The sequence below is a fragment of the Apteryx rowi genome, unplaced genomic scaffold, assembly GCF_003343035.1.
Source record: "Apteryx rowi isolate R43461 unplaced genomic scaffold, aptRow1 scaffold_179, whole genome shotgun sequence".
In the NCBI taxonomy this organism is placed as follows: domain Eukaryota; kingdom Metazoa; phylum Chordata; class Aves; order Apterygiformes; family Apterygidae; genus Apteryx; species Apteryx rowi.
The window spans coordinates 409,619-423,020 of record NW_020448074.1 but is presented as its reverse complement, the minus strand read 5'-3'; the positions used below and the strand labels follow the sequence as shown (position 1 = coordinate 423,020).

At 34.6% G+C, this 13,402-nt stretch overlaps 1 protein-coding gene across 9 annotated transcripts in view; it reads right to left on the bottom strand.

The window, feature by feature from the left end:
- Window positions 1–10,010, bottom strand: part of ZNF711 (zinc finger protein 711) — a 33,663-nt gene extending 23,653 nt beyond the window's left edge. For 7 of the 9 annotated variants that reach the window (XM_026061242.1, XM_026061245.1, XM_026061244.1 and 4 more), the window contains exons 1-3: window positions 9,877–10,010; window positions 6,325–6,429; window positions 4,250–4,780 (exon numbers count right to left, since the gene is read on the bottom strand). In XM_026061242.1, the coding sequence (XP_025917027.1) occupies window positions 4,250–4,780; window positions 6,325–6,403 (610 nt within the window). In that variant the 5' untranslated portion in view covers window positions 6,404–6,429; window positions 9,877–10,010. Of the gene's footprint in view, window positions 1–4,249; window positions 4,781–6,324; window positions 6,430–9,431; window positions 9,848–9,876 lie in introns of those variants that run through there. The other 2 variants (XM_026061249.1, XM_026061251.1) reach the window with 2 other exon arrangements.
- Between the last annotated feature and the right edge of the window lie 3,392 nt (window positions 10,011–13,402).

The following is a 13,402-nucleotide window of genomic DNA, read 5'->3' as shown; positions in this document are numbered from 1 at the left end:
AACAACAGAAAGTTCCTACTGAACAGTGCAGTAATCATTGTATGGGATATAAGTTTTCTTTAGGGAAAAAATTCCAAACTATTTAACTAACATTGGATGAAAGTGATTGAATGCCACTATTTATCTGATAAAATAATGCAAGAATAAACATACAATTTTAGATTAGTTGCCTTACCAGGACATCAATTGCAATGCAACAAAGATTACATAAAGAAAAAAGAGGACATTTTCTATTTAAAAAATTTTATATGAGTATTTTCAACCAAATACGAAGTAAAATACATTAATATAATACAGTATGTAAGCTTGCATTTTACCTTTTCAAGTAAAGCACCAGAATTTTTAATATCCTTTAAAAAACAGGGAACTCTGGCTTAGAGGGGCAAACTCCCACACCATTAAGCATCCTCTGTGTTTTCAGAGATCTTCAGTCTCTACAATTTAAGCTAAAGTTATGGAAATGTATCATGAAGCCTCTACATGTACGGCCTCTGAAATCACTTTTCTAAAAAAGTAAAAGTGCAATATAACAAAATCTGAAAAATACAAACGGTATTGATAAAATGATAATGATATAGACTGCTGTTTTTAAGATGTTGCTTTCTGTTTCAACTACACCAACAGCAAAAGAAGTTGAACTGGCAATTGCTATTGCTTAAACCGCCATTTAATACAAAGTAAATTTTATGGTTTCAATCTATTTTTGAACACATTCACATACAGGAAAAGCGATCAACACAGCTGGGCAGGTAATCTTTGTCCAATTCCAAAATATTAGGACTTTTTTTAATAGATGGTGGAAATATTCTATTGCCTAAGTAATATGACTCCACTTACAGACTGCTAACCCATTAATGCTAAATTATCTGATGCTTTTTCCAAGTGATAGCTGTCAGGAACAGGAATGCTTAGTTTATGTCAATGGAAGCCTATGAAAGTGTCTTCCAGATCTGACTCATCCACCAGAAGCACTACATAATATTATCTCCTCATTTTAAAAAATAACTGAAAAAACACAACATAGACCCTTTATAAATATATGCTGAATTCTCCTAAATAACAAGATTTAAAGGAAAACTCAGCACACTTGCAGTGTTAAACTTACCTTTCTTAGCTGTTTTCAGGTGTGTGATGTCCAGATTCACCGTGGATTGCCAGCTCCCAATTCATGTGATGCCTCAGCATGCACTATGCTGGTGATATCACACCCACCATAGGAGCCCACAGGGATAACATGAGGGCAAGATAAGTCCCATGGTTTTACAATTTTACATATTTTTCTCATGTCTGATATACTTATTTTACATCCCATAGGTTACAATATAGGAATATTAATATTAAAATGTTTAGCAAATTATGTAACACTGTATTGTAATATACTAAAAAGGAGGTGGTGGTGGAACAGTACCTTACCCCTAAAGGCCAGCTCCAGTGTTGTTCTTTGGTGGGTATGAGGTCACCAGCATAGTGCATGCAGGGCCAACACACGGATCGGGAGCTGGCAATCCGCTGTGGGTCTGAATATCGCAAACCTGAAAAACAAAAAAGGGTATGTTTTAAGCTACAAGTGTGCTAACTCTTCCTGGGCAAAATCGGATGTACTGTACATAATTTTCACATCTCAGTATGAGATGGGTGGGGGCATGAGCATACCCTACGCATTAACTTTGAACTAACTTCCTTTTTAGCAAGTCCCTTTTAAATGGGAGATTTAAAAAAGGAGATTATGCATATCCTGTAGCATGTTTTGTGGATGTATCAAGAAGTGATTTTTCAGTATCAAGATCATAAGGCTGATTTTAACAAGCTGAATTCATCTGCTCTGAGATAGCTGAGTGGTGACAATTTTCCAGTGAAAATTCGCAGTTACAAAATTATACACATCTTGTTTTCAGAACTACTATCAAAATAAACACTATTTTCCAAAAATATTTATATAAAAATATAATTACCAATAGTATATAAAATATCTACATGGGAATGTATTTTGAAATGGTAAAAAAAAMCACCTTTCAATATATTAAAGCCATAATTTCCAACAAAATAAGCCAATTGTAAGTTAAAATTCTACATACAGCTCAGCTTTATACCTTAAAATGTAATATTTTAGAAGTTCCCAAATGTGTTCCACAGAACAGTTGGTGGTAATCCATGAAAAGATAACTGGACATTGCATGTAATGTCCCCCTTTTTAGCTGTTAAATTTCATTAAAGACAGCTAAGAAGTATTTGAAATTTTTAGAATGATCACTCTGATGTGATTCATATTATAAAAAAGTTCAACAACTCCACATATACACACAAGAAATTAAAACCATAAAATTACCTTTCTACAATACTTACTGAACATTTGACAATTTAAAATAAATAAATAAATAAAAATTGTTTTAAACTCTTTGCTAAACTGATGCGTTTATCTATCCTACGTAACAGATTACCTTCAGAAACATAATAAATTCAAGGCTAACCTGGAAAATGTTAAAAAAAAAAAATCAAAACTGCATGAGACTGATCCATTCTGAAACAAATCACTAGAACAGACACTTTGCAGGGTTAAGGTGGCATACCCAGCACAATACAGCCTCAAAGCTTAACAGAGGCAAGAGACTGTCTTAACACACCTAAAATGATGAGAACATAATTTCAGACTAATAATGTAGCTTCCAACTGTGATTACTGAGACTTATCAAGGTTATACATGCATATAATGCCTAAAACTGTGTCTCAAACTGGTTTGCAAACACTGCCAAAACCCTCAGTAGGCTTGAGAACACCTGACAATACTCTCTATATCTCAAATAATCAGGCAGAGCTGAGGTCATTAAGTAACTGTTACTGGAAGTTTAAGACACTCTGGTCTAAGTGCAGTGACAATTACTATCAAATCATACTTATCTATCTTAGAAGGAAGTCCAAGGATGACTTTACTTACAATTACAAAGGTGCAGTTGGAAATACCGCAGTTACAGAATACAACTCATCGTAAGTACTCTGTCAGAAAGGAGGAATTTTTTCAATGAAACAACTGACTGTAAAAATGGTGTTCTTTTATTTACAAATAAACAGGAATTTTGCTGTTGTAGGTTTAATTTGCATTTAGACTGAATGTTTTTTTGTTCTTGTTCCAAAAAACCCTTTTAAACTTGCATTAGTGACATATGGCATTACAGTAAGGATAATATGATAAAAAAATCATAGCTGTCTACCTTATCCTGAAGAAAAAATGAATACTAAAAAAATATTTTGCAGAAAAGCAAAATACATACAGAAATCATTATAATCACTATTCAGTAATGTCTTCCGTCTTGAAATTTTTAATAAATGCAGTTTGCTGTGAAGAGATTGACACTTTCACACCTGGCATTTGTCTTTTGTTTGTCATATTGCTTCTGACTAAATAAAAGCTCTGTTGACCTATTCATACTTCAATAACTAACGCGGAAAAGTCAAAAGTCTGTAATGAATTATCATATATTTTAACAACTTTGCATAACAGTAAAAACTGATATCATAAATATAATTTAAACACTGAAGAAACATAATATACCTAAGGTAGCATTTCACTAACCCTTTTAGTTGCTCTCACTCAACAAATAGTGTAAGAGCATACAGCTTCCTCAAGGAGGGTACAGGTTTGAATGTTGTGTGGAAATTGAAATGGACAGCCACTTTCAATTTTTAGAGAGCTTATCAGTTCATGCACACAACCCCTTAATGTCAAGTAGAGTCCAGAACAGAGCAACATACAATACAATGGCTACTATAATTTTAAATACAGCTAAACAAACAATATTTTGGTGAAAATAAGCAAAGCAAATTTGAATAAGTTATCTTAAAAAAATATTTCTTTGTTGGATTCTATTGATGAAACCCAACATGTTATTTTTACATGCATCTACATAATTTGGTAACGTGCTAGAATATTTTAAAAAGGTACCACACTCAAAATATGTAGAATGTTTAACTTTCAAAATTTGCTTTTAATGTATAGATTTTCAGGAATATTGAGTTTCAAAAACACATGCACACGCACTCATTCACTTGAATGTCATTCTTTTTCTTGTTGTACTGCTGACTGGATTTTTCATTAAGAAAACCCAAATCCAGACAACAAGAATTAACTGAGCAACAGACTATTATTTGAGAGTTCTGTTACAGAGTGTAGCAAGAGTCCAGTTTTGGTAATTTCTCCCCACTAGACTTCTACTTCTGATAATCTCCTGTTCATATCTACCTTTATTTCACTTACAGGATATCATTAAGTAGTCTTCAGATGTACTCTTGCCATCATCATCATCTTCTGTTTTTATAGTCACTGTGGAGCCAGGAACAGTACCAGCTGCTTGAATCACTGCTTCCGAATCTGAGTTGGTTACAAGAACTTCTTCCGAAACCATTGTAGGTGAGTTGGCTCCTGACACAGAGTCTTGCACCACATGCTCCAAATGTCCATCAGGACCCGTAACAAGGTCAGCCACAAAAACCTGATCAGGAACTCTAACAGTTTCTGTTATTAGATCAGAAGTCAAAACATGATCACTGGTATCTAAAGCTTCTTCAATAGCAACATCAGCTTCCAGAACAGAATCAGGAACAATTACACCTTCTGTTACAACATCAGTTTCAGTGATGATGTCGGGTCCTTGGACAACTTCAGCTGCTAAGCCGTGATCAAGAGTTATCCCATCATCAGTAACAACATCAGAAACTAGGACAGCTTCAGGGACCGATACAACAATATGGTCTCCGTCAATATGAGCAGTGCCAGCCATTCCAGCCACTATGAAGCAATTATGAATGAGGAGAAAAATGTTAAAATTACTGCATTACTAGAGCTTATCTAAGGAACGGAATAATGGTATAGACAAGATAAACATAGACGAACAATTGCTTTTCAACAATCTACATTTTTACATTTCATCAGATAAAGACAATCCAAAACAGTTTGTATTCTTTAAATTAAGTAAAATAAAACATGTCTCCTCTTTCAAACAGAATTTGCCCCAAGTTTAGGGGTTTACAATGCTGATATTTTAAAAACTAAAGATCAGTTTGCAATCCCCTCCTTTTTTTAATTCCAATTAGAAATGTTTGGTTATGATAGCAATTTGAACACTCACAAAATTTTTGCATGATACTGTAAGTTTGGTAAACATGCATTAATCCTTTCATCATAACAGCAATTCTCTCATGCTTTATATTTTAAGGGCTTTGATAAAAACTAAGTGTTTAGTTGTATGCCAATTTATAATTTCCAACAATTTGGCATGGTGTAAGGAATGGCTGGAAACAGAAATCTCTGTTTTTCATGAACAGACCTGACTGATCAGTCAAATTTGCAAACTACTTTTCTATATGTAAAAAAGGATGCACAATGATTTATTTTACCACACAAATCAGTTTTAATCTTAATGAATAAAACATGCAAGAATGTGTTTCTTTTCAGAATGAAAAACAGAAGAGTTAAAATTATTCAGCATAGTAATGCAAGTGCAATTATTTTGGTACACTCTGAAGGATATTAATTCATATTAGCACAAAGACATGGTCCTTCCCAATACTTAAGAAGGTCTTCTCCTGTCACAATGCAGAAATGGAGACCCGCAACGAAGAGCGCGAACATCTTGCTGTACTTTCTCCAAACCTTCAAAATTGCTGAAGTCATTTGGCATTGCCATCTAAAGAAACAGTACCAGCCTCAAAAAAATCAACAAGTTCTCTTACATCAGTACAGCACCTGGGCTTATATTCTTGAGAGAACATACAGAATGTACAGATTTAGTTAAATCTGTAAGTTGTTATCTACATAACAACAATTATTTGTTGTTACACTAAGTCATTATTTCCCATCTCATTTACTGAAATACCCTAATGGGGAACTGGAGACAGTAATCGATCACACAAAAGCATGGATGTAAATGCTTATACTGTTATGCTGGAGATGTAACAGATAGCCAGCGTATTTCAAAACAGAAACACACCAAGAAAACCCACAGAACTCTATATAACATTTTCTGGTTGATCTACAGTACTTTGGGCCACAAAGTTAACTTTTTTTTTTTTTTTTTAGAATTACTTAAATTTTTGAAATAGGTGAATATTTCAGTATTAGCAACCAAAGTATACAAAGACATATGATATATCATCATAAACTTTGTATTTAATTTTCTTCAAAATGCCAAGAAAATAGCATTATTATAGTATGTGAGTCAAGTTACATCCTGATATCATTTAAACACATATAGCAAAAAAGAAAAAAAAGATTTTATTCATTAATGTTTAATAAGATTTTATTCATTAATGTTTAATAGTTAAAATGTTTACCAAAATCTTGCATAATCATAGTGTGAGGCATTTTGGATTCTTGTGTTTGCAATCCAAGACTTCCACCACCTGGATCCATATTCAGCTAAGTTCCTTCACAAATAACTGCAAAATCAAAATCAGAATTTATGTTAAACACAGAATTATTGTGTTGATTAGTTTCACTGGATTAATGTGTTGCACTGACAAATACAGAAAAATATTTATCCAAAAGTTCAAGAGAAAAGCATGCAGTACTTCATACAATTCACTTTGCTTTATTGTTTTATGTTTTTCTAAGTGTATTTTTGACCTAAAATCCTGCAAATGTTTCCAGGCATAAGTAGTTCCAAAGTAATCAAAAGAATTACTCATGTGAGTAAAATAAAACATTTCAGTAATTCTTGGACAGGACTTAATTTTTTTTTTTTTTTTAAAGTAAATCTTTGCGTATTGCCTGGTCTAGAAGAACAGTTTGGTTTATAACCTATAGAATTTAACTAGCAAGTGCTTTGGAGTATCTTCAGCATGTGAAAGTACATGCTACCATGTTACTTTATTTCAAGGAGCAGTAAGCACAGAAAAAGCCTAAATGAACATTTTCTCCACCGCAAACTGAACATTAAAATACTGTGCAAAGTTTTATGAGATTCTCCCCATAGGATAACAGCTCACAAATTGAAAGCAAGAGCATCTCACCACAGTAACAAAACAACATAACACATATTAGTAACAATTGAATCCAGTTACACAGTTTATTACTCAAAAGCAGAGAACTTTGTCAAGAAACAAATTAACTTTGCCTTAGACAAAATGTAGCTAACTGCCTGTAGAATCAAGAAATGTAAGTCACCTGAACAGCGCGCACATGCTATCACTACCAATATGCCTTATCATAATAACATACACTATTGATCATGCATGGAAAAGTTATCTTTGCTCTATCCCTATCCTCTGAATATGCTGTTTCAACTAATTATCAAGATTAGCAATTCTGTATGTGCAGAGCTACAGAGTGCATTTAAGAAAGTAGAGAATTGCACTAAGAGTAGCAACTTTTCATATTCTTTCATGATTTTGTATACGCCTCACAGCTATTTCAAAACCAGAATTTCAATGGATTAATGTCATTAAATTTTTTGTTTAATTGTAAATAAGATTTGAAAAAGTTGCATAGGGACAAAAGTGCTGAAGCTGATTTTCTCTCTCAGCAGCTGTGCCTGCCCCCTTCTACATCATTAAAAAATGTCCGACAGAGAGCCTAGCAGAAAATGTAATCGGCGCTCATTTAGATTTGCATGCACATTGCATAGCTACCCATTATAACAGTCAACACTAAGCAGAAGAAAGGCCAACTTATTTCAAGGTCTCCATTGCCATTATACTTACTGAAGAAGTGAAAATATTTAGCAGACTTCTGTGTTGATACTGTTATTTACCTCTATTTACCATTTCAGTATTAGGACTGTATTATCAACGCTGTCTGACATTTTATTTCAAAATTGTCAGGTTTTCCAAAAATCTTTTCTTCTGACACTATCCCTTCTCTGCTGCCTCATTTCTACTGTCAGAAAAAAAGCCAGTTCTATGAAGTTATCTGCAATACTCCTCTTCTAGAAAACCGAAACTTTAAGGCTTTTGGTACAATAAACTCATCAATTCTTTGTAAACTTCCTGCTGTTCTCCTAAACTGTTACAGCTTGCTTTTTTTTTTTTTTTTTTTTTTTTTTTTACAACTTCTTTGCTGCTTAGACTCTTCGAATTCCCCTTAATGCTTAGGGGCTTCTGTTTCCTGATTTCTCTATTGTCAGACTTCTGTATTTTTCTGTCTTTTTAACTTCAATCAGCTCTTCTAACCTTGCCATGTAACCATGCCAGTTTTATTGAATGATGTGCATGTCTTCTGAGACTCTAATACTCTTTTTAAGTACAACTCAAGTTACCTCTAAGGATTTTAGCATGGTAGGAGTCAAAGTTGAGATTTTTCTCACTAAACTCAATTTTACTGAGATCTCAATTTCTGGTGTGGTATCTGTCTTGAAGATGCCAAATCTCTTGTACACGGCACAGAACCTGCTTTCTTTTACCTTTGGTAAAAAGCTCCATTGGTAGCTGGCAGGTACACAAACTTGCTTTCGGAGAAAGAGAATGCATGTAACATTTCTTTGACAGAAATCTTCCATAAAATACAAGACACAGGGATAAATTAGCATTTCTCCATATTATTTATATTACTAAGCATTAAAGTATGAAGATTCTGAATATATGGCAGTTTGCTGCAACCCCAACAGGCAGTTTTATGCAGAGTTCTTAGCCCAGATGAAGTGATTCAGCAGAAATAGCTATGGAGGTATATAGAGAACAAGGCTTTCATAGATGAACAAATCTCTAACTTAAGAGGGCTTCATTGCACAGCACAAAATCTTGCACTTACTGCCCCCCTTGGGTCAAATAATCTGAAATAACTGACAGTATCACATAGAGAATGAAGAGTTTTAGGAGCTGTGGTAAGCAAAAGTGGAATTAGAGCTCAGATCAGAACTACCCACCACTGGACAGTGCAGAGGTGAAGGAAGGAAGTGTGAAAGCTTTTAAGATCAAGTCTCAAAAATATGATTCTTGCAGCATTGTAATATCAACCTTGACTTTGCTCTTCTGGATCTCATAGGAAGTTCACCATCTCCTATCACAAGATTTTGATTAAGTCTGTTCATCTAAATCTAAAATGTAACAGAAATCTCAAGCACTTTATGATGCTACGTATCTGACAACCCTACCGTAGTGAAATACACTGCAACAGAGTTAAGAGCTAACATAGTTAAGCTGAGAGAATAATAAAATAGGACAACCTGTAAGAATAAACAGCTGTAGTGCCTAAAATCTCTCTCTGGGATAGCCTCTAAGCCAGAGTCAAGGGACCCAGAAAGAGCCAGGGACCTAATGCAACTTACGCTAACAAACTAAGCAAAAAGTAAATTAAACCTTGCAGTAGACATAACATTAATTTCTCTTAGAACACTTGGGAAGCTCTATCAATAACAGGCACTAGATTCCATGGTGAAAGACCCTAACAAACCAAGGCATCATAATGCCAGTTTACTGTGTTTACTGTAACACTTCTGGCTCACCAGAACTGACCGCGCTGGATCCTTGGTCCCGAATTAAATTGCCACAGAGATATGGGAGATGATGACACTAAATCAACGGGAAGAACCATGTTGCACTGGGCTGACCCACAGAATTTGGTGTTCTGTGTACTGTATCAGGCAGCAGGCTACGTCTGCCTGTTAAAACTGAAACTCCAGATATCATTTACACCAGGCAGAAAGCCACTGAGACGAGAGGATGCCCAAAATCAATGTTGGTGCTACACGGGTTTGCCTCATTTTTATGACTGTGTTAGATGCCTTCACTTCAGCAGGCGATGCAGAATTCCTCTCTGTGCAAGCCAAGATACATGTGCCAGATGGGAACCACTTTGTCTTTGATATTTTTTTTTAAATGAAGAAACACAAAACAGAATAACAAATAATCTTAAAGAGACAAAAGATGGAAAACACAATCCATGCTTACTGCATCTTCATTATCAAGGAAGGAACTGAGCAGCGATTATTCCTTCTTTTATACTCTTGAAATCCTCAAGTGAAGGAAGCAGCAAGCAGTCCTCAATGATGCCAATTTCAAAAAAAAGGTCACCGTTCCACCCCAAGGAGGTTCCAACTTAACTGAGAATACAAAAGAATCAAAGAACTTATATCATCTAGTGTCACTGTTATCCTTTCAACACCTCCTCCAGCTATTATTTGTTCAAACCTACTTCTCTCAAATTGTCTTTAAACCTAGAATTCTAGCCCTTAGAGGAAAAAAATCTTACTTCTTACAGAACTATAAGAACCACATAATATAACTTTTGGATGATGCCATAAACAGAACAAGTATTTTCATAGGCCAACTAGTACTATAAAAGCACAAGTCAAACAGTATCAATGAAGAAAGTAGCTAAGGATTTAACTACACCAATTTCACCCACATGATCAAATTTCAATGTAGTTTTAAAAGTTACAGGTACAAGATCAAATTCTTTCATTACTCTAAGAATCACAAAGCAACTGCAGAATTTCAATGCAATACTCAATCACTCTTAAATTATTTCCACAGCCACTTGAAACTCAGGGTAGCTGATGAAGTATATACTCGCTATTACAAAGTAAGAGACAACTCTAGTCTATGCATGGCTAGTTTAAAGTAGTAAATTCTGAATTAAAGCAATACTTTACAATTCCTTGACCACGGCATTTTAGTTCATGTAATCCTTCTCTTTTAATGTAAATAATTAAAATTATGTTAAATTATATCAACTTGTGATTATAGGAATAATATTATATTCTAGAGTTTTCTTCTTTATTAATATGCAATTTCATTTATTTTCAGATTATATAATTAGGTGCCTAAATGTAAGCATATTACATATTGTGCTATGTAGAAAATTCTACACAAAGTCAGACTGTAAATTTTAATTTAAATCAAAATTTCTGCAAGGATAGCTAAGAGTCACTAAGAAGAATATTTTTGCAGTAGCTAACAAGGCTATAAAAATTACAAAAGATGTGGAACGGTACCTTCTGTGAACGTACAATTATCTTAAATTTCCACTAAAAACAGAGATGGATGATGACACACTGGCCATAAACACATTGAAGCTGTATCTCAGTCAATGCAACTAGTATTAAGCCACTACTTAAGTATACTATTATAAACTCTCAATCCAGAAAAAGGACACATTTACTACAGCTATTAAATCACAGATTTTTTTTATATCTACTTTGGGGTCTTAGAGGGCATGCAATGACAGTGGGATATTCCCTAATTGTTAATATGGGAGCAATTAACAACAGGTAAGACCCACAACTCTATCATAATTAGGTATTTCAGCTCATAAATTTCAGTAGGGCGGATGATTTCATTTCATGCACTACATATGCATGCAAATCTTATTATAAAGCAGCAGAAAAGGTGGTAAGTGATTAACTGTGGTTTTTTACAGTTTCTTTCCACCGCATACCACAATACACATTCATGCAATTTTGGAAGAGGTGGTCAAATCAAACTTGAAAAAAAAAAAAAGACAGTAAGAAATAAGCTGGATAGCCACAATTCTGTATGCAGTCGTAACTTGAAATTATCCAAGTCTCTCTTCAATCAAACAATTAAGACCTCAAGTTTTCCCCTCAATTCCCCTTCTCCTCTACCCCATGTATTTGAAAAAATGCTGTGAAAACGCTTTATTGGCATCAGACAATAAAGTGATTTCATTTTTAAATACATTAATATTTTAATTAATTTTTTTAAATTGTAGCACACTATCTTGCAACAGAAGGGAGTATATTACCTGCAGATCCCAAAATGTAAATTCCATGAAACCTAAACCAAGACTCCTAGAGTAGCGTCTCTAAGTTTTTAGAAGATGTATGCATTTTATTTGATACTGCTTTGCTTTTTTGAAAAACACAGTAATCTTTTCAACTAGCTTCAGAAGAAGGTTGATTTCAACCTAAACAGGACTGCAGAAATATTTCAGTTCTTTATGCCAAAGCTTTTCCTTAGATAGGGCTCAGCTGAGACCAGGCCAGAAGGTGTACAATACAAATGGGATTTATGACCTCTCTGTCTACAGGCAGGAGTGCTCTGATATATTTTTTTTTAATCAAAGATGATGCTTGGCAGTTTAGGACTACCTAAGAAAATATACATAATTTATTAATAACTACACACTCAACTGAAAAACTGGTAAGGGCCCAGCCCCTTATGAACATCACGCCATGTATATTCATTGATTTATTGGTAACTTACTCTTCCATAATAATACCATAAAATTAGCAATAACATTTTAATTTTCTTTGATGAAGCTTTCACAAAACATACTAAATCAAGAGATCTTCAGTAGAGTATTTTAAGGAGGAGGAGGAGAGAAAAAAAAAAGAATCCCTCCACAATTCAACACTTTGCAGGGAATGAAAGGTGTCTTCCTTGCACCCAAAGGTACAATGAAGCTCCCAATCCACAGACTGCCTTCCAGGCATTGTGGCCATACTTAGAATTTTAATAAAGTACAAAATATTTCCACAACATGCCGTTGAGTCAAACGTTATAACCTAAAAGTATAACTTAATAAAGCTACATAAATCAACAGTATGTATTTAATATATTTTATTATATCTATAAAAGGTGTGGCCCTGAAAATACTAATTCTCTTCACAATTTTACACACATCTTCAAACAGAGCATGTTTGCATGGTCAGCTTCGAAGTATTCCATCAAAATACAAAATTTCTTCTGAAATACTTAAGTCTTGTTTACATATAATAATGTAAAACACAACATTAACATCACAGTTTCTCTGGAGTTGCAGACGTTTTTTTAAACTGCATTTGACATTTAAATGAAAAGGACCAAGCCCAGATACATCAGTAATCATTCTTACACAACATAACAAATAAATTCAATCTGTAGATGTAGATTTTGAGAAATTCAAAACAGATGTTTTCAAATTCAGTTACCTGTTAATACTCAAGTTCAATAAGAATACAAGTTACCCTCCCCGAACCCATTTCAAAATTTTTTTTGATTTTTAATGCAGTAAGCAATGGAAATGCAATGTGAAACATCCTGCTTAGGCAGAAACCTCACATGGAAGAAGCCAATTCAGGAAATCATGTGTAGGTTAACACATGAAAAAGATTGGGTATTAAAAATTAACATACCCATTTGGACAGTCCTACGTTACGTTCACCTATAAAACATCCGTGAAAACTTAAAGTGTAAGCTTATTTAAAATGAGAAAGACAAAAAAACCCTGCAAGACATTTTGTCTTATTGACGGAAATGGCCTTAAGGCTGTTAATAGAGCGGATGAAATTAAACGTACGCGCGGTCTCTACGACCACAGGAGTAACAAGATTTCCTCGCGCGGCAGCGCACAGGCAGAGCCGGGTGGGCGCTGCGTGACGGCACGCGGCCGCCTGCACCGCGCGCACCCCGAGTCCCAACGGCCGTAACGGCCAGGCCGGCGCTCGGCGGCGCGCCCGGCGCGGCACGCGCC